We start from the raw sequence: 23,086 nt of genomic DNA on the forward strand, positions 1-23,086 counted from the left end.
TAGAGATAAAATTCTGATCCTCTAGGGATTAAAAACTGGTCCTCTGGAGTAAACATTTGGTCTTGAGTCTGGAGGTGAAAATCTGATCCTCTGGGGATAAAAAATTGGTATCCTAAAGGGCAATTTTCTTGCAAAATTTGGGCATTATGTCCTCTCTTGGATGCAAAATTACGTCTCTCAATAATTTTCTCTATTAAAGCTTAGAGCCATAAATACTTTGAAAAATTCAATTCCTTATTTGTATTTCACTTTCTCTTTCTTACTTACTTTTCACTCAACTTAGGAAGCTTCCTTTATTTTCCGTTGGTTCTACATCATTATGCAATAATAGGCGTTCAGAGAACCGTGTTTGGATCTCGACAAACATGCTGTGCATGAGAATCTGTCTCTTGATATGGGCGATGAGATCCCGCTTCTCTTTCACTTAAAGCGACATTTTTGAACCGGATTTTGATATGAGGTGAGTTTTTCCTGAATTTTTCCCTTGGGTAAATGTTTTGATTGCTTGAAAGTTCAAAATCCCATTTGAAAACGCACAAAAATAGGCTCGTGGAGTGGGAAACGGTTGTATAGAGGGAACATCCTAACTTGTGTCGGCGCTAGATTGATGTGGCGCTTCCACCACATCAAATTAGCGCTGCCGCCAGTCAAAATGGCGTCGGTCTGGCAAAAAAATGATTTTTGATATTTTGGAAAAAAATATACGAGCTAAATTTGGACTATTCCTTTATCAGCATTGACAAACTTGGCATTCTTGCAATCTCACGATAGGGCCACATTCCACACATTTGGCAATTTTTGCAAGGCTAGGTTGTGGTTTGAGTATTTGCCTGATCTAATTCGGGAGAGGATTGATGGTGTTGGCTTCGGCGTCGTTCTTTGTTTACCTAATGAGGCAGTGTGAGATGCTCTCGCGGCATGCTTTGATAAAGAGGTGGACAGATACTGTTCATACATTTCACTTGCGAGTGGGTGAGATGATAGTTAGTTTAGTGGACTTCTCGCTTATTACTGGACCGGAGTTTGGTGGGCAACCGGTGCCCTTTGATAGTGGTTTACACTTGTTTGTTGCAAATATATGTCGGTTTCAGCAGTTTTTGTGACGTCTCAAGTTTACCAGATGCAGATTTCTTGAAAAATCAAGTTTGTATATAACTCTAGCGCGATTATTTGATTTCACCTTTTTATAGGCTTGTAAGGCAGATTTGCGACTAAATCGCTTATATATGTAGCACAGGCCATTTTTTCTTTATCAGATCTACATGTTACCATGCATCTCATACTGTAATTGTTCTCGTTTCGAGTTAATACAAAGATCTTTATGTTGATTAAAAAGAAATATAAATATATCATTGAATTCTAAATTTCATGTGGCACATACATGTGTGAGAAAAATTACTCTGTAAACATCAACTTGTTAAACAAAGTCTTCTTAATTCACAAATAACATTCACAATTCATACCACATAGCTAAAATCACTCATAATTCATATCACTAAGCTAATTACTGGTCACTCAAGCATAATTGTTACTCATCTTTCTTAGTAATGGACAATATAAAATAGACACACTCAATTTTCTCCCTTGCCATGCAATAATTCAGAATTTTCGAATATCTATCAAAAATCTCATCAATAATATCATTCGCAAACCCGAAGTGATTGATAATCAATGGCTCCATCGCAGCTCTTATAAGCTTTGCAACTCCATATCCTTCATTCTTAACAACTCCAGAGTCTATGTGGCACTCATTCCAATTTTGTTCGTAAATTTCCAGTGTATCAACAGAGAACGACCCTTCCTTTTCAATTTCATATTTCACTTCCAATGGAGATGGTGTATATATAGGAATGTTGAAGGAGTCAAACTTCTCCTCGTCTATCATGCCCTGAATCATATAATTAACCATATATTTTCATTAGTGTCTTCTATTAATATATTTACATTTAGAGGTTCAGTCTACCATGTCTAAGGGTGTGCAAAACCGAACCAAAACCGAAAAACCGAACCGAACCGACAAATTTGGTTCGGTTTGAGATTTCAAAGAAATTTCGGTTGGTCGGTTCGGTTCGGTTTTGAATTAAAAATATTTCAGACAGATTTCTATATAAACCAAACCGAAATAACCGAATAGAACCGAAATAACCGACCGAACCGACTGATTCGGTTCGGTTCGATTTGAAATTTTTTTTTCTAAAATTTTGGTTCGGGGTTCGGTTTGAACCGAATGCACACCCCTAACCATGTCATCCGTGTACTAAACCTATTACATAATGACACGCCATGAAAATGATGGCAATTTTATAAATTCGTTTATTACTTATTTACACATTTGAATAGTAATATTATAAGATTGCCATCATTTTAATGACGTGTCATATATATAATAGGCTTAGTCCATGGATGACGCGGTGCACCGAGTTTATCTAAGAATTTTTTTCCCATTTTGAATAGCTAAAACGATATTAGATAAGACATTTGGATCATAAAATGCTAAAAAATGAAAGGCTGAGTTTTTCATTCTAAAAACTAAAAAGTTAAATTTTTTTAATATCAAATTTTAACATAAAATTACACCAATTTTCACGTGTTTTGGGATTTAATATAATCTTGTAATTTTGGCATATTCAATATAAACTTTTCAAAATTTTGTAATTAAGACACAGACTCTATTTTTGAAATAAAATGATACCATTTTGGAGTAAAACGGCACCGTTTTGGATGTAAAATGATACCATTTTTCAAAAAATTTACACGTGATTTTAATTGCAATGTTTTTTAAAGTCCATGCTAAATATGTCAAAATTAAAAGATTATGTTAAATATTAAAAACACGCGAAAATTGGTGATTTTTGGTGCATTTAAACCTTTTAAATAATATGCGTAACAAAAAAAATGTTGAAGGCTGAAATTTTATATATAAATAACTCATTATTAAATAAAAATATTTATTTGATTACATAAGATAATCAATTAATTTTAGATTTATTGTTATTTTTAGCTAATTCCAAAGTCAAAATAATAATTTGATTATTAAAGATAAACTTCTATTCAAATAAAAATAAAGTAGTGAACTTGATCTAAATAATTAATTAAATTAGGGTGTATTATTAATACTGTTTAACTTTAAAATTTTACAGTAACTTATTAATTAATTATAAAATTAAAACAATTATTTAATCATTAAGTATAAAATTCTATAAAAATAATAAAAGCAGTTAATTTAATTTAAATATTTAATTGAAATAAGTTTAACTCAACTTTTACTTTAATAAATAGGTAATGACTAAGTTGACTTAAGATTATTACAATAATATCATCATTTTAATGAGATGTTATAATATAATTAGTTTAGTATACAGATGACGTGGTAGACGTGGTCTATCTAAAATTTTGTCATACTTAATATACGGAAAGTGAACCATCCAAGTGGAATAATAAAAAAGATTAATAGCTAAGAAAATAATTTGTACCTTTTGAACTAATTGATTGAGAGCCATAGCTAAAAGCTCCCAAAAATAACAGCACTCCTTGCTAGTTGGATCTTTGGTTCTCCTTCCCATGAAGGTTAGTACCATCCGCCCTCCTCCCACTATTTCATCAGAGCGACACTTTAAAAATGTAGAAAAATCCTTTCCAAATTGGGCACAATATGCTTTAAGCACGCTTGGTGGACTTGAACTGGACATATAAATATTTCCTTTGTTGCTCTCCGGTGCTTTTGGAACCTTAGCAAAAAAAAAAAACAGATTAATTATGAATATCAATATATTTGGGGTGAGTTTTTATATAGTAATAAGTTCGAAAAACGTCACCTGAGATAGCCAGTGGATGCCACTAGAGGAATAAGCAAAATGAAGAGTGTTGCTTGGAAAAAGCCTGCCGTAGAAAGAACCAGGGGTTCCAGAAACGAAACACGGCCCTTTAACATGTTTTTTCATTTCAATCTCGAAAGCTGGCAGCAACGACTTGAAAATAAAATTGAAGTCATTGCTTGATAGATCGTTTAAAAAGACATGATACTCTGGTGATTCATGCTCCATTTTTTTGCAGATGTTCTCTACTATTTTAATTATTTCAGATACAGCAAATAGAGTGTTTGGCCCTGAAGAGCATCCGAAATCGGCAATGACTAATTTTTCATGGAATTTACGGTTATAGAGATTGGTCATGGCTTCCTTTATTATTAGCTTTGACCTTGATATCACTTTTTGCTGCAAAATTAATTAACAAACCTGAATTACTCCCATGCAAACGAATAAGTGTAATTTAGAATATAGATGTCAGTTTGCGATATTTTTAAGTTATTATCTATCTGCATGCAGTTAGGATATTGCGAATTGAACAAATAATTAACACGCCTTCTGAATTTATGACACGGAGCTATTTTACTTAGTATATATATTTTTTAGCATCTAAACACAAAACTCTTCATTTTGTAAATCTGATAACCCGTACTTTACATTTTGGCAAAAAGCTCCAAAATGAAGCTTTTTTAACAGCATCTGTTAGAGGTTAAAAAAACTCCAAAAATCTTTTAGAAAAACCTCACCAAACGCCCTTTTTGGAGGGTCACCAAATGTTTAAGTGGAAATTTTTGAAAAGGAAAAGGTAAAAATTCTACCGAAAAGTTAAACCAAATGCCCCCTTAATATTTTTGCTAAATACATACACGGATATGATCTTTAAATCATGTCATATATTACATCAACTTTTTAATTTTTGCCAAAAAAACTCTCAATTCATTGAGAGCTAATGTGGCGCAATATTATATATACCATGTTGTATTTTTTTGTCATGTAAACGAATACCATTACGCCACATCGGCCATAAATGAGTTGTAGGTAGGGGTGTGCATTAATCGAATTGAACCGAAAACCGAATCGAATTAAACCGAAATTTTGAATTAAATTCGGTGGTTTCAAGCAAAACGGCACAGTTTGGGTTGGGTTGGGTGATTTTTTCGGTTTATGATAATCAATTCGGTTTTGGGTAGATGACCACCGATTTAACCGAAAAATCGAACCAGTGAAACGGCGTCGTTTTGAGAGGGGGCTGAAGCACGTGTGAGGATGGCTTCATGCACGTGTGACACTCCAGTTAACCCTACACAAACCGCAGCGTTTTGTGTAGGGTATAAATTCGCCTCTTAAAAAAAACCCTAAACCTAATTCATTTGCACCGCCTACTTCTCTCTGATTCTCTTCCTTTTCTCTCTGAAATCCCAAACTCTTCGTCTCCATTCTCTGCATTTTTCATCACTCGACCCTTTCAAATCCTAAAACAGCAATGGTTTCTCCTCTAAAACTTCGATTAAGCTAGCGTTTTAAGGTTTTAATCATACAGATTTCACCATTTTATACTTTTTAGTGCTCGATGATGTTATATTTCATATCCTTCGACCTTCGTTCTCTCTCGAAGGAACATGCATGATGTATAACATCACCGGTGAGTGTTTTTTTCAGTTTTGGTTTCTGTTTACATTAAGTTCCTTCTTCTTACTGTTATTATTTGATTCTTCCTAACTTTTTTCGTTTTTATGGAACATCAACATGGATCTAATTTTTGACTGGCGATCTCTCTCTGTTATGAACAACAGATTAATCGGTGAGTCTTTAATTATCTCTTTCCATTTTGTTGAAGTTCATGTGTTCTTTATCTGATTCTGGGTTTGTGACTAAACTGTTCTTTATTTCTGTTTGATTCACGTGTTGGTTTGGTGCTTCATCTGATTCTCTTGGATCTAATGTTTGAGAAAACGATTCATTTGACTGCAGTTTAAAAAGGGTGAGTCTTCTTCAGTCTTATTCTTTTTCAGTTGTATATTCTTATTGTGCAAGAACTTCTGTAAATGTGTGTTTCTGATGCTTATTTTTTTCTGATTTTTTGAGCAATCAAGTGGTGGAAGCATCGATCTCATTCTGTGTGGTGGAATTGAAAATTTTGAAGTCTTATTTCATGCTCTTTGGTGGAAGCAAAACTTGATCCCATTGATTCTGTTGGTCCCAGAAGTTCTCTGCCTCTGAAATTTAATCCCTTTCTTTCTTGTTTCTCTGCATCCTGTAAATGGCTATGAACCCAACGGTAAGCATTTTTCTGGATACTTTTTTTTCCACAAGTTCCATATTTCTTGTAAAAGATACTAATTCTTGTTTGTTTCTTTGTGTTTGTAGATGCCCACAGTTCTTGAAGTTGGGACTGAGAACAATCTTGCTCCCAGTCTTGCTCCTGTGGTTACTGCTTCGTTGATGGAGGTTGAGGGCATAAATGGCCCTCAACCTGTGCCTGCTAATGCAGAGGGAACAAATGCCCCAACAAGAAAGAGGAGGCAAATGACAAGTAGGTCTCCTGTCTAGGATCATTTTGAAAGGGTCTGTGATGAAAATGGTAGAGTCTTACATGCTAAATGTTTATATTGTGCTAGACTTTATAACTGTCATTCTAAAATGAATGGGACCTCCACTTTGAGAGCTCACATGCTTGCTTGCCTTAAAAACCCACATAGTAAACAGACCAGACAAACTTTGCTAACTATGATTCCTGTTGTTAATCCTTTGAATGTTGTTGATGATAATGTTATGGTGGGAGCCTGGAAATTTAATCAAGATGCTATTAGGGCTGCTGTATGCTATATGATCATTGTGGATGAACTTCCATTTAGGTTTGTTGAGGGGATGGGGTTTAAAAGACTAATGAACACTGCATGTCCAAGGTTTATCATACCATCTAGGTGGACTGTGACTAGAGATTGTTTTAAAATGTATGAAGAAGAGAGGTTAAAATTGAAAGTTCTGTTTAAGAGTCATAGTCAAAGGGTTAGTATTACAACTGACACATGGACTAGCATTCAGAGAATTAATTATATGTGTGTTACTTGCCATTGGTTTGATGATTTCTGGGTGTTGCATAAACGTATCATAGCTTTCATGCCTGTCACTGGCCATAAGGGTGAATACATATCTAAGTCCTTAGAAAATTGTCTGGTTGATTGGGGTCTTAAAAATGTATTTAGTATCACTATGGATAATGCCAGTAGCAATGATACAGCAGTGTCTGCATTTAGGAAAAAAATGCTGCAATGGGGAACTGGGGTAGCTAAGGGGAAGTATTTGCATATGAGATGCATTGCACATATTTTGAATCTGGTTGTGACTGATGGTCTGAAAGATTTGAATGTTTCTGTTAAAAAAGTGAGAGATTGTGTTAGATATATCAGAAATAGTCCTGCTAGGTTGAGAAAATTCAAAGAGGCTGCTGACTTTGTTGAAATTCCAACTAAAAAATCTTTATGTCTTGATGTGCCTACTCGTTGGAACTCAACTTTCTTGATGCTTAGTACTGCTTGCTTGTTTGAAAAAGCTTTTGAAAAGTATGATGAGGATGAGTCCTCTTTCAAAATTGATTTGAATGGTAATATACCTGATGCTCAAGACTGGGAAATGGTCAGAAAGTTTGCTGATTGTCTATCTCACTTTTACTCTGTCACTTTACGCATTTCTGGATCTTTGTATGTCACTGCTGATATGTATTTTCAGGAAATATGTGATTTGAATGTGGTGTTGTGTGATATGATTGAGAGTGATGACACTGAGGTAAAAACATTGGGTGAAAAAATGAAAACCAAGTTTGATAAGTATTGGGGGGATCCTGAAAAAATGAACAAGCTGATTTTCTTTGCTTATATTTTTGATCCTAGCTCTAAGTTGGAGGGAATGGAATACAATTTGAAAATCATGTTTGGTCCTGAAAAGGGTGGGAGTCTGTTTAAATCTGTGGTTGATGAGTTAACTATTTTGTGTAATGAGTATTTCAGTTTGTATGAATGTGGTGGAAACAATGTATCATGTATGAGTTCTCAATCTGAGCTGACTCAACCTCAAGGAGGCAATGTCTTAGCCTCTTCTGTGTCTAGTTCTGCTATAACTAGAAAGCCTGCTTCTGTCAGTAAGGCAAGATTCAAGCAGCACAGAATGGAAATGGGAGCTTCAAGTTCTCGAAAGAGTGAACTAGAGGTTTACCTCAATGAGGATTTGGTGGAAGATGGTGATGAATTGGAGGTTTTAACCTGGTGGAAGCAAAATGCTCATCGTTTTCCAATTCTATCGAAGCTTGCTCGGGATATTCTTGGTGTTCCCATTTCCACTGTGGCTTCTGAGTCAGCCTTCAGTACGGGAGGAAGGGTACTTGATTGCTTCAGGAGTTCATTAACTCCTAAATTGGTGGAGGCTTTAATCTGCACACAAGATTGGCTAAGAGCTTGTAAGGCCCCTCTTGTAGTTGAAGAATGCTTGGATGAATTGGACTCCTTTGAAAAAGGTTATGCACTCTTTCCTTTGTATTTTGGTTTTAATTATTTACATTTATTTTCACTTATTTGTTCTGAACTTTTATACTTTTCTTTGTCAATCCAGAGTTGCCAAATGTTGGTCCACCTGCAATTTGAATTATGCAAGGAAAATGCTGATTTTTTGTTTTTTGGAAACACATGAAGTGTTTGGACCTTATGGTGGAAGCAGAAATGCATGGTCCCTGTCCCTTAAGAAGTGAAAGTGATCTAAGGATCAATTTTTGTCCCTGTCCCTTCAGATTTGAAAGTGATCTAATGATCATTTCTGTCCCTGTCCCTTCTGAATTCTGATAAGAATGTGGTGGTGGAAGCATAGCAAATGCTGGCTGTTGACTTTGTCTGCAACTGCAGCAAGTATGATTTTCTAACTTTGATATTTCTATTGATTTTCAAATGTTTATGACTTTGATATTTCTACTCCTTCTATTTCTCTTTATATGATTCAAGCTACTTTGAAACTGTTTAACTTATGGTTTGAAACTTTCAAGCTTCTATATTGAACCTGTTATTTAACTTTTAAACTGCTTTTAGTCTTTTTATTTTTTTAACTTTTTGTAAACTATTTTAAACTATTTTTTGGGCAGTGATGAAGCTTCCACCACATTCAGATTTTGTAAAGCCTTCAATTTTTGATATGATGTTTTTGGCACCTTTTGAGCCACCATGTCATTTGATCGCTTTACAAATGAAAGATAAACAAATTTCTGAGCCCATTTTTTAAAAATTCCTTCTGGTTTTCAAATTTTAACAATTTGTATTTCTCCTAAATCCTAACTTCTAACTTGTAAATACTTATACTCGTTTTGTTTGCTGTATTGTGTTTTAATCATTCTTCACAGCTTTCTTCTGAACTGAGCTGACTCTGCTTGGAGGAGAATACAATACAAGATTCATTCGCCTATTTTTTTGCTTTGCTTAATGAATCTGTATAAATTTTTGTACATTCTGTTAAGGGCCTAATTTTTGTACAATCTGTAAGCAATATGTATTGCTAAGTTGACATCTGATTGCTGTAATTAGAGGGATTCAAATGTATGTATGGGATATAGGTTAATTGGGTTTTTGGGGGACATTTTATTGCCTGTAATTTTTGGGCATTTATATAATTTTGTATAAGTTAATTGTAAATTTTTTCATTTTCAAATGGGCTTTCAATAAGGCCCAAATCGAACTACCGAACCGAAATCAAATCGAACCGACCAGTAAAATTCGGTTATAAATCAATCGGTTTTTGGAAAAAAAATAGGCAATTTGGTTTTTAATTTTCTGATTAATCGGCATAGTCGGTTTTCAAGGTTTCACTACCGAACCGAACCGAACCGACCGATGCACACCCCTAGTTGTAGGTATATTAGACAAAAATTGAAAAGATGATATATATGACAAAAATGAAAAATCATGGTGTATATGAAAAACATGTCAAAATTGTGGGTAAATAGATGAATTTTGCCTTACTAGTATTCCCCACCGTCCCAAATTGATAGGCACTATTTAATTTTTTTTTTTCACAAATTGTAGGCGCTAGATATTTATCTTATTAAATAATTGTCCATACCCTCATTAATTATAAAAAATATTTTGCAAAAGCAATAAAAGTCAATGGACGACAAAAGTTACCACTCTATTAAATAAGAGAAAGTATGACATTTTTTTATGTATTAACTCATTTTATCTAGAGAGCCTAAATTTCTTAAAATCCATGTTTATCCTAAATTGTTTATTAATTTGAGACGGAGGGAGTAGTATTTAAGAGTTAGCCTGTTAAATTTATGGCTTTAAAAGCCCAATTTTTTTTTTGATTTTTTCGAATTCAAAAACCTTTTAAAATTTGTAAATGTATATCATAATTGAACAATCCGCTAGAAATTAATCAAATTTTCCAAAACCTATTTAACATTTTTCAAAATTAATTTAAACTACATGGTATTTCAAATCAATTTAGAAAAATTAAATAAATTTTTAGTACATTATTTAATTTGAATAGATTTACAAATTTTAAAAGATTTAACATTTGACTTATTGACGCTATTAGATCTAAAATCATATACACACATGCATAATGCAAAATAATATTAAGCATAATGCGTTAAGAACGATATCACTTTATTATCTAGCACTAGCATTTTCTAAGAAAAATGATAGACAATTTGGATAAATAAGAAATAATTAAAAAATATCATTATATAAAGGGGCCTAATTATTTTTAAAAAACCCCACCCTAAATTTTTTTTTTTTATATCCTGACCTAGGAAAAAGCTCATTTGTACCTTTTTTTTTATTTTTCGTTTTCAACTGTACCTCAAAATTTTATTTTTTTAACAATTTAAATAATTAAAGAATGAAAACATTAGAAATAATTAAATAGAAGAGTTATATCATCTTTTTTCTATTTGAAAAAAACACAAATAAATCCTTCAATTTTAAAAATGTTTAAATAAAGCCAAAAAATAAATTATGTTTAATTTTTTTTTATTAAAAAATTAAATAAATTAAAAAATACTTCCGACAAACCACCGTACTCTTCCAATTTATACACCGCTACGAATTGTTTTACAAAAAGAATTAATTTTTTTTCGAGTCCCTCAAAAAGAAGAGGAGCACATATCTACACCTCCTTCCATGTGAAGGAGGAGCAGATTTGTGCTCCTCCATCCCTATGAAGGAGGAGCAGATCTGTGCTTCTCCTGCATGGAGGAGAAGTAGCGGGCTCCTCCTCCGGACGGAGACTTCGATTTTTTTTTTAAATTTTATGGTTTTATATTTACAAATTATTAATAATTAATATAAATTATTATAAGTTTAATTTTGTAAAGAAGAAGATATTTTCATACTATTAATAATATTAAAGTCCAATTTAAATATAGGTTAAAATATGAAGAATTATTTTAAATTTTTTTCTAAATAAAAAAAGTTTAATTTAGTACTTTAGGGTAGAGTTGAAAACAAAAAATCAAAAAAAAGGTACAAATGAACTTTTTCCTAGATCAGGGTATAAACGAAAATATGTTATAAGTGAGATTTTTTTAAGTAATTAGGCCTTATATAAAGTGGTTAGAATTTGTTATTTAATCTATTTTTTCAATGTTATTTTTATAACGTTTTAGATATATAGTGATTAGTTTTTTTTTTATAACTTTTTAGAAAAAATGATTAGTTTTTTTAGTTGCATTTTACATTGATATTAAAAATAATATTTATTGGTGGATAAACAAAATTTTAAAATTTTTCACGGAAAATAAGAGGTGAATATATGTATATTTATATTTACTAGTTTCGCATTACATGCTATGCACGTGGTTCATAACGTAACTCGTCAATACATATTAGTAAATATATTATAATTATATCAATTTTTTTATTTATAATTAATATTAAATTAGTTAAGAATTTTTGTAAAAGTAAATATAATATATTCGGTTATTAAATCTTTTTCCATACTGAATTTATTCTTCTTTTGGTTTTATAATAACCATAATTAAATAATTAACTTAATTTTATGAATAATATCTTTAAAAATAATAAGATAGAAATTTAAATAATAATATATTGACCAAATATAGTATTTTAATTTTGTAGTTTAATCAAACTAAAAGATAGGTATTCCTACTAATTTGGAGACAATATAGTTATGTTTTACATAAAAAAAAAACTAAATTGGAGATAATTTAGCTACCTATTCTAATTAAGACTTTAATTACAATAGTGATTAATTAAATAAGTAATTAGTTAATGACTATAAAACCTTTATTTAGTACTAAATTGAAAAGGATTATTCAGTAACTTTGCTTGCCCCCCCTCCGTGCTTTTATATATATAGTATAGATTAGGTGATAAATAAGTTTACTCTTTTTTAAATTTACAAATCAAGCACAAAATCACTTTAAGTTCTTCTAATGAAATCACTATCCTCTCTTCATGGTGAATTCTTTACGATTTCTAGTCATTTGGAATCTTTGTGGCTTCAGAAGTCAAGACTAAATTGGAATTTATTTGGCGACAAAAATACAAAATACTTTCACTCTGTGGCTTCAATTCGGTCCAGGAGCAATTTATTGACTGAAATTACAATAGAGGGTGTTTGCTACAATAAGCCGGATACGATCAAGCAACATATTCATTTATACTTCAGGAACTTTTATAGAAAAAATTCCACTCCTACCTTCTCTATTAACAGCCTGCCTATTACGACTTTTTCAGATACTCAAGCTTCTTTTCTTTCAGCTCCTTTCTCTGAGGAAGAAGTGTTCCTGCTTTATCAAGTTGTGATAGTAACAAAGCGCCAGGTCCCGATGGTTTCAATTTTTTCTTTTATAAGAAAGCTTGGAGTATTTTAAAGCCGAACATTATGGAGTTATTCTCTACCTTTCATCAGAGTGGTCGGTTTCCTGTGGGTTTAAATACGGCTTTTTTGGTGTTGTTGCCGAAAATAAAAGGGGCATCTGATATTTCAAATTTCCGTCCTATCAGTTTGATAAATGGAATACTCAAATGGGTATCCAAGGTTTTGGCAAACAGACTTGCTCCTATTCTTCCTACCATTATCTCAGATAATCAGTTTGGTTTTGTCAGAGGGCGGAACATATATGATTGTCATATGATTGCTTCAGAGCTTATTCATCTTATTCATAGGCGTCGAGAGCAGGCCTTTATGATTAAACTGGATTTTAAGAAAGCTTTTGATTCGATATCTTGGGAGTTTATTTTGAAAATGCTTGATCGAATGCATTTTGATAACTCTTGGAGGGATTGGATTTCTTCTTGTTTTTCGTCTGCTCAATTGTTTGTTCTAGTTAATGGACGCCCTTCTGATAACTTCTTCATGGAAAAAGGGGTTAGGCAAGGAGATCCCTTATCTCCAATGCTTTTTGTTATTGCTGTAGAAGGTTTGAGAGCTCTTATTATCAAGGCAATCTCAAAGGGTTTGATCGGTGGTATTGCGGTTGATGGGTATGATACTCCGGTCTCTATTTTACAGTTCGCGGATGATACGCTTCTTTTTGTTCCAAATGATTTGGATCAAATAAGAAATCTTTTGAGAATTTTGCGTTGCTTCGAGTTGGTATCAGGACTTCAAATTAATTTTCATAAATCTTCTCTAGTGGGAATTAATGTTGATAACATTTCCTTGAACGCGGCTGCTTCTATTCTAAATTGTAAAATAGAGAATCTACCAATCACTTATTTGGGTTTGCCTCTATCTCTGCATAAAGTGAAGGCTAAGGATTGGGATCCGGTTGTTCAGAATTTCTCTTCTCAATTATCTTCTTGGCGTGGAAATATTCTTTCTCCTGCTGGCAGGCTTATTTTAATCAAGTCGGTTCTTAGCAGCAGGGGCGGAACCAGCCCTATAGGGTGAAGTGGCGACCGCCCTCGCAAACTTTTCAAAAAGAACAAATTAGTACTTCATTTTTTTTTTGAAAAAATATAGTCATTAAATTTATACTTTTATATAAGTGTTATCTCTAATTTCTTGTTAATATCTTCAAAATTTATAACTTTTATAAATTTTTTATGTATAATTTTACTTATATTACGATGTAGTTATATTTGTTACGAAATTTTTTTTTCCAGCCCCCCCATTTTAAATTTTCTAGTTCCGCCCCTGCTTAGCAGTCTACCCATTTATTACATGTGCTCTCTTCGGATTCCTTAGTCAGTTGTTTCTTGTCTTGAAAAGATTATGCGGCGTTTTCTATGGAATGGGTCCTCTGAAGGTACGTATTTTAGCAAAGTTTCTTGGTCAGTTGTCTGCTTACCGTTTTCACAAGGAGGTCTGAATATTACTCCTTTTAAATTAAAGAACTCTTCTTTGCTTTTCAAGTGGATATGGAAATTGATGAATACGGGTAATAGCTCCCTTTGGTTATCTGTTATTTCTAATAGCTTGAACATATTTTTCTGGTTTGATTTGCTTGCTAGTAATACGTTGCGGTTGTCTCATATTTGGAAAAGAATTTATTTGGCTTGTATTGATAATGCGGAAGCTTGGAGCAATTTTTGTTCCAATATTTCAGTGGTGGTGGGTGATGGATCAAGAGTTAGATTTTGGAAAGATAGATGGATAGGATCTAGTCCTTTGCAGGAGAGTTTTCCTAATTTATTTAGAATTTTCAGAGTTCAAAATAGTTTGATTTCAGAATTATTTGATATCAATCAACAGACCTTGTGCGGTTTGGTTTGAAAAAGACAACCCAGAATTTCAGAAAATGCCGCGTTGATCCAACTTCAACAGCTTATTGCTGGTTTGCGTCTTACACAGCAGCAGCGTGATTGGGTTTTCTGGCAACGGACAAAGACTTTTCTTCAGCCTCATTATCAGCTCTTACACGTCAGAATTCTACATCAAATATGGGTTATGACAGCAGCTTCATAAAGATTATTTGGGCAAATAAATTACCTCCTCGTATCCAATTTTTCTTTTGGCTTTTGGCACGAAACCGTATCTCTTCTAATTCGGTTTTAGCTCGGAGGGGAATTATTCTTCAAGAAAATAGTGGCTGCTTCTTATGTCTTGAGGAGGAGACCTCTCTTCACATTATTTTCCATTGTCAATATGCTTGGAAAACCTGGTCATATTTTCTTTCTTTGAACAACATCACTTAGGTCATGCCATATTCATTAGAGCATTTTTATTATCAATAGTCAAACCTTTCGACGAAGAAGTACAGGAACCTTTGGAATTTAATGGGTAAATTAGGATAAATACTCCATTTTTAAAAATAATTTGATTTCCTACCTCAATAAGGAAAAGTTAAAGATAATACCTCATCCTTTTATTGTTTTTATTTTTTTACTCTAACAAATATTTATATTATAATTATACCTAGTTTTTATTATTATTTACTTTAATCATAATTTTTTTACTCTCAAGTGACAACTAATGACAACTGTCATTATTTTCTTTTATCTCTTTCTTTTCTCTCTCCTCTCTCCTCTTTCTTCTTCTTCTTCTCTGTTTTCTTCGCCATTTTTTCTTCTTCTTCTTCTTCTTCTTCTTTTTCTTCTTTCTTCTTCTTCTTTATTTCTTCTCTTCTTCTTCACCGTTCCTTAATCGGTCGTCGTCACTCCGCCATCACTCAACCGTCGCTCCGCCGTACTTTTCATATTTGATTTTAGTTTTTTTTAAATTTGTGGTGATTAATACGATTTATATTAACTTTTATATCTAAATAAATTGCTCTTTGATTTTCTCAATTTTAGATCTAAAAATCTGCATGAAAAACGATTTTATGATGAAAAAAACGATTTTCTGCACAAAAAACGATTTTCTGCACAAAAACGATTTTCTGCACAAAAACAGCATCTGATTATCATATGAGTATCACTGCATTATCATAACATCATTATAACACTGCAGAAAAAAAAATAATTTTTTTTGAAAGACAACGTCTGATTATCATATGAGTATCAATATATTATCATGTTGTTATCATGACACTGCAAGAAAAAAATAATTTTATGGAGAAAATAATGTTTGATTATCATATCGTTATCATAATATTATCATGTCGTTATCATAATATTATCATAGGATACCGAGATGATAATATTTATGGTACCTAGATGATAAAGTTATGATAATATCTATAATTATGTTATGATAAAACAATGTCTGATTATCATGTCAGTATCACTACATTATCATGTCGTTATCATAACACTGTAGTATGATAATTAGATGATAATGAAGTATGATAAGTTTATGATAATTGTATGATAACCTACGAAAATAAATAAATGATATAAGTGTTTATGATAACGGAGTAAAATCATAAGTATTTTAAAACCCAGAGTAAAAACATAAATCTGGAAAAAACATGAGGTATTTTCTGTAACTTTTCTGTGTTGAGGTATAAAGTGCAAATATTTTCATTTTTGAAATAAGTACCTAAACTTCCCAATTTAATTGGATGTTACATTATTTGGGCTTTTTGGAAAGCAAGGAATAAAAGAGTTTTCAAATTCAAGACTACCAAGATCGAGAACATTATTTTTGATAGCATAGTCAAGGCGGTATTATTTTATAAGTCGATCCACACGGCTTTTCCGTTTTCTTCTTTAGATATAATTCGAAGTTTGAATTTCTTTTTTCATTCTTAATTGTATTAGCTTTTTTGCCATCCATTGCTTTTGGATGAGCTAATATAAATATCATTTATCTAAAAAAAAGTTCTTCTAATGAATAAAGGTCAACTCGACTTTTGAATTTATGTTTCGGGATCAAATAAGTCATTATTAATTTTTTAGTCAATCAGATCCTCAAATTTAAATTCTAAAATCGAATAGATCAATTTAATCAATTAGATCCTCAAACTTGTGTCTCGAGATCAAATAAGTTATTTTTAGTCAATTAGATCCCCGAATTTATATTTTAGGATCAAATAGATCACTTTAATCCATTAGATCCTCAAACTTGTATTTCAAAATCAAATAAGTCACACGTTTGAAATATAGAATTAAGGGTTACTAGATCTAAATTAAGAGAGTTGGGGATCTAATTGACTAAAAAAATTAAAAATGACTTATTTGACCCCCAAATTCAAATTTAAAAATCAAATTGATTAAAAAATTAAAAAAACATTATTTGATTCGGGAACATTGATTCGGGATACAAGTTCGCCGTGTTGTTCCTTCACTCATATTTTTAATATAAGCATTTTTTCGCATACTGACATAATATAGGTGAAACTATTAGAAAATTGAATGGTTAAAAAACGGCTAAAAAACAATATGAGGTGATAAGATTATAAATTAGATCTTTAAAAAAAATATTAAAGTAGTAAGACTAGTAAAGAAGGCACTATATATAACCTGAAACACCGAATTTTGAGCATAACTAGTTTCTCCATTTCCACCATTCATGTGAAGCACTTGCACCACTTCCATCTCTCACAATAATTTCTTTAAGTGTTTTTTAAAGTTTGTTTGAACTGCTTTTTATTCATCAGCATTTTCCTCTATTTATAGTGGCTAAACTATGATAAGTAGTACTGTTATCTTGTTGAAGTTTAAAAAATATTTTTTAAATAGGTTAGGCAATGCATAAACAATAGGTTTGGCAGTACATAAATAATAAAGATTCAATAAAGATTTTGCCACATTATTTTGAATTGGGTGGGGCATGTTCAGTCATGAGCCTATGAAAAGTGAGCAAAGGCAATTTGGCTAAATCTTTATTTGGCTGAATATATAGTTTGACCGCTGAACTTGTATCCTTTTACCCATCTAACCTCCAAACTTAACGTCTCACCTATCGAACCCCTGAATTTGTTAAATAATCCGATTTAACTCCTGAACTTGATAAATACGTAAACATTTAATCCCTCCGTACACAATTTCTTTTAGAACGTTTCAAGTGACAGGTGGACACGAAGGGTTTAATACTTACATATTTATCAAGTTCAGGAGTTAAATCAGATTATTTAACAACTGCAGAGGTTCGATAGGTAAGACGTTAAATTTAAGGATTAGATGGGTAAAATGGTACAAGTTCAGGGGTCAAACTATGTATTAAGCCATCTTTATTTTGGTGCATCCACTTTATACATGACTCATAAGATATGATGCATGTTAGGATAATGTTGAATTTAAAATAAAAAGGGAAGTGTTTATGTGAAATGAGAATATGAAGAGTTTCGTTGTTTTTTCACATTGTTTAGGAGAATTCAATTTATTAATTTATATATTTGGTCTTTCTCATATAATTTATATATTGAACGTAGTTAAATTTTAACTTAATTACTAAAACTTATGAATTTTATAAATGTAACTTCATATTATATTTACCTAGTAATAAGCTAAGCAGACTTCATCTTATTAACTTTCACTTAATACAACTTAAATATTAATTCATGTTATGCTACTAGAAAATAAAAAATTATTGACAGAAAAATCCTGATTTAGAGAGTGCTTGCAACCTTTTAGCGAGGAAAAAATAATTTAACAATGAATTTCATCATTTAATGATGGAAATATTTGTTGCTAAAAGGCTATTTTCTAAAAATGTTAACTTAAGAGGACTTGCTATCTATTATAATCATAGTTGGTTCTCCTCTAAATGAAATTCTTTCGATGATATGTCTAACCAAGTTGCATGACACGCACATGAAGTAGATGTAACATATTAAGATTCACATGATGAAACTGCCATAATTGGTTATTTCTTTTGATACCAAGAAATTGCATAATTTTCCATCGAAAATACAAAACTATTAGTGCTTTTTCTATCATTAATATCTCCATCAAAATCACTGTAACACTACTTCCATCTTTCACTAATCTCTCTTTATTATTGTTTTTTTTTTGTTCATTTGCTCAACTCCTGCATTCTCCTCTATTTATAAATTATAAAAAGGTGCTCTTATCTATGTAGTTTTTTGTTCACACATTCTATTTAATTGGTTACAGATAAGCAATATGTTAGGTAATATGCAAACAAAAATGATTAATGTTGCTTGGGGCAACATGTCTCCCAATTTCCCACATTACTTTAATAAAATTCTATGAACGTATTTTGCGAAATGCACTTACAGTCGATACTCTACTGTAGCAGAAAGAGTTTTTGATGTCAAAAAAAGAGAACAAGTAGATGAAAGAATTTTGAAATAAAAATCGAGCAGCTTTCTAGTTTTAGATTAGGTCAAATAGCCGTAAGCTCATCCATTCTCTTTCTCAATTGAGTGTTTATCGTATGAGAAATATAATTATTCGATATAATCATTCAAAATAAGCCAATCATTTACCAAAAAAAACTTTTAAATTAACAAATTATAATTTCTCTCTAATAATAATAATCTTTTATATTATTTTAAAAATGAGACAGTTCAACCAGTTCCATCGAAATATAGTAAGGATGCCATGTTTCATTTCTGGAACCCCTGGTTCTTTTCATAGAAGGCTTTTCTCTACTAACACTCTTCACTTTACTTATTCATTAAGTAGTTTCAGTTGGCTTTTGCACCTAACATGTAACATTATTGGAACACGAAATATTTATGGATTTTCATAAATTGAGAATATCAATCAGACTACTCCAACATCACTAGTACCAATATATCATACGTTAATAAATTTTCAAATTATTTCAAAAAGATAATAAATATTAATTTTTTTTAAGATTATTAAACTTTAATATTATTTAAAAAACAATTTTAGCAAATTTTGCTAACGTGCAATTGAGTCATATATATACACTTTATGTCATAATAAGGTAAAATATTTACAAACATGCAACCTTATACTTTCTCTTTACAAAAGTGTTTTTCATATTTCCAAAAATACAACTTTATTTCTTTTATTAACAACAATACCATTTCTCTGTTTTTCTTCATCTTTTTCACCCAAACCCTAATTTTATTTTCTCCTTTTCTCCATTAACTCCACCACCACTATCAATCCACTACCACCATTGTTTGCCGCCAGCCGCTGTCGTCGAAAGGTTGCCGCCACCACGAGAAGCCGCTGTCATCCCTTACACCGTGCCGCCGCAGCTGCTGCTCCATGCCGCCGTCGCAGCCGCTGCTCCATACCGCCGCCGTATCCGCTTTTCCATGCCGCCACTGTTTTTTTTTTAAATCAGATATGATCTCTTATGGAATCATATTTATTTGTATAGATCTAGCTTTTGTATATATAGCTCTATTATTTTATTATTTTATTTGTAGATCTAGAATTTATTGCATATGATTTCTCAGTTTATTTTTTGATTTTCAGTTCTTTATCCTCATCTCCTCCATTCTTTTGATTTGAAATTTTTATTTCCAGATTTGATTTTGTTTAAAACGTATATAATTCGTATTATATACGAATTATATACATATTATATACGGATTATATACGAAATATATACAATAAAAATGTATATGTATATTATCTGATTTTATATACGAATTTTGTGCTGAATGTATACAAATCCATTTTTTTTGTATACAAAATCATATTTTTGTATATAGAAAAACTGTATTTTTATAAATATTTTTAGAAAGATGGTATTGTTTGTAAACAAAACATTAAGGTTGTATTTATGTAAATATTTTCATTTTTCCCGGTATTTGTAAAAAAATCTCTTAAATATAAGGCTTAATCACTTGAACACCCCCCCTCCCCCAGCCTCTTTTGCAATAACCTAGGAATTTCTTTAATTTTATCCTAATTTGCCCTTTGAAATTTCAATTGTACCCCAAATTGATTTTTTTTGACAATTTAATTATTTTAAGGATAAAAAAATTCAAAATAATTAAATCAAAAGATTATATCCTATTTTTTCTATTGGAAAAAATATAAATAAATCCTTAATTTTTAAAAAATTTCAATTAAATCTTAATTGAATACTTAATTATGTTTTATTAAAATATCAAAAAAAAATAAATAAAAAATTAAAATTTTATTAAAACCGCTTCCGCCTCTGCTGATTGCACACGACCTGCCGGAGCTCCTTTTCCGATGGAGAAGGATCTACTCGCTCCTTCCAAGATCTGTGAGAAGGAGTTATTTCCTTCTCACAGATTTGAGGAGGAGCAAACAATTCCTTCTCAGATAGAAGGAGCCGGTTGCTCCTTCTATGGGGAAGGAGCTCCTTGTCTTTCTTCAGATCTGTCACGATTCAAATTATTGAGCTGAGACCGGCATTAGAAAATGAGAACGGTAGTACCGAAATTCGTAATAAGTCTAAAATCACTAAACCTTTTTAGCAACTATTAATCGTACGATGACCTTAGAAACGGAAGCATTTATACAAATACACATTTATACACTAATAAACCATCGATACAAATACATGGGTCTTCGCTTCCCTATCCTGTACGTACAAGCCCGTTGTATACCAGCGTATAAGGTTACCTCACTGGCAAGGCCAATCTTAGATGAAATGAGGTCCTAGGATGAGTTGGTTAAACACGTATAAATTATATAATTTTTTTTAATTATAATGGATAATGTTTTGTGGTAATTTTCTGAAATACATGTTTTGGTAACTTATTTACACCTTTACCTGCCAAGTTTTGATTTTTTTTCTACCTTTTTTATTTACGAAAAATATTTTCTTTTAATTTCACAAATACCTTTTTCGGTTTCCAATTTCAGTTTTCGGTTTTTCGGTTTGGTCGACTAAACCGACTGAACCGACCCACAGTTTTTAATAATTTTTTTTTATAGATTTTTTCCTGGATTTTTTTTTAATTTTTATAGTGTAACAACAGTGTATATATAGTGTTTTTATAGTGTAAGATTAGTGTATATATAGTGTATTTTTAGTGTATTATGGCATTTTATAGTGTTTTTTGTGGTCTACACCATGAAACACTGCAAATACACCATAAATATACTAAAAAATGGCAGAAATACACAATAAATACACCAAAAATTACTTTAAAACATAAATATATTATAAAATTACTACAAATGCACCATAAATAAATTTTTTCTTTACAAAATCAGTAGCAATAAATAAATCTATGAATAATAGAAGATAAAATAAATAATTATATGAATAATAGAACAATTTTATAAACCAAAAATTATAGATCTACAATAATTTATTTACAAAATATTTAAATCATTACAAAAAACCTAAAAAACTACACAAATCTAAAAACGAGTCGAGAAATCGATAGCGCGAACGAAAGAGCCGAACGGACTAGTGCGAACGGTAAAACGACCGGAAACGACGAGAAATCCATCGGAAGTAGACGAACGAAAGCTCGACCGGAAAGACAAACAGAAAAATAATCGGAATATATACAAGACAACAATGAAAAATAACATATCGTATTACACTGCTGTACTAGGCCACTACTCGATTAAAACGATATACTACTGCAGAATCTATGAAAGCACTTGCACTACTTCTATCTTTCACTAATCTCTGTTTGTTATTTTGTTTTAACAGCCTTTTGTTCATCTGCTCAACTCCTGTACTTTCCTCTATTTATAAAAAATATTCTTACCTACATAGTTTTTGTTCACACATTTTATTTAATTGGTTACAGATAAGTAACACTACTAGAATACTGCTCATTAGGGACAGATATTTGCGACGGAATGAATATCCGTCGCTAATGAGTGATATTAACGACGGATTTGGCGACAGACTTTCCAATCTGTCGCCAATAAATGAAAAAGTGATCAGCGACGGACAATCCGTCGCTAATCCGTAGCAACATTGGCGGGAACAAGGCGGGAAGCCTTTCCGCCATTTTTTTGGTGAAATTTTGCGACGGATTATCTTATCCGTCGCTAAATATCTTCAGGCATGAAACGCGCCGTTTCATTAAAGAAATTAGCGACGGAATACAACACTCTGTCGCTAATTTCTTTAATGAAACAGCGCGTTTTATTTGTTTTCGATTTTAGCGACGGATTTAAGTGCCCGTCGCTAAAATTGAAAATTACTTAACCTACAGCGCTTTCTTCTTCATTCAGTTTCTGAAACTGAAAAAAGAAAAAGGAACCGCCGTAGTTCAAACTCCCCCTTCCTCTTCAAACTTCCGCCGCCATTCGTGTTCGCCATTTTCTTTTGGTTTCCGGTGATGCCCTTCTCCGGTTTCAATTTTTTTTCCTTTTGGAGGCCACTGCAGCCGTCTTCCTCTGTCCGCCGCCGTCTTCCTCTGTCCGCCGCCTGTTATTCTGCTCCGGTCAGTAGGTTAGTTTTAGTTAATTATTTGTTATATATTTTATTGTCTTGTTAATTTAATTATTGTTAGATTAGTTATATTATTTGTTAGGTTAGTTTATTTAATGAGA

The 23,086-nt window shown here is 31.8% G+C and overlaps 1 protein-coding gene across 3 annotated transcripts; it reads right to left on the reverse strand.

Annotated features, from left to right (window-relative positions):
- Positions 1-1,414: 1,414 nt before the first annotated feature.
- LOC126657798 (S-adenosyl-L-methionine:benzoic acid/salicylic acid carboxyl methyltransferase 3-like) lies at positions 1,415-22,227 on the reverse strand. Of its 3 annotated transcripts, none has more exons than XM_050352575.1 (5): positions 22,194-22,227; positions 17,159-17,231; positions 3,816-4,214; positions 3,474-3,728; positions 1,415-1,888 (listed from the first exon to the last, which is right to left on the reverse strand). In XM_050352575.1, coding segments are annotated over exons 1-5 (1,089 nt in total). In that variant the 5' UTR covers positions 22,196-22,227; the 3' UTR covers positions 1,415-1,528. The 3 variants fall into 3 exon arrangements, with proteins under 3 accessions (XP_050208532.1, XP_050208533.1, XP_050208531.1); XM_050352576.2 differs by lacking the exon at positions 22,194-22,227 and adding an exon at positions 18,608-18,638 and having other exon boundaries at positions 17,159-17,225; XM_050352574.2 differs by lacking the exon at positions 22,194-22,227 and having other exon boundaries at positions 17,159-17,298.
- Positions 22,228-23,086: the final 859 nt, after the last annotated feature.

Source organism: Mercurialis annua, linkage group LG7 (assembly GCF_937616625.2).
Source record: "Mercurialis annua linkage group LG7, ddMerAnnu1.2, whole genome shotgun sequence".
Lineage (NCBI taxonomy): Eukaryota > Viridiplantae > Streptophyta > Magnoliopsida > Malpighiales > Euphorbiaceae > Mercurialis > Mercurialis annua.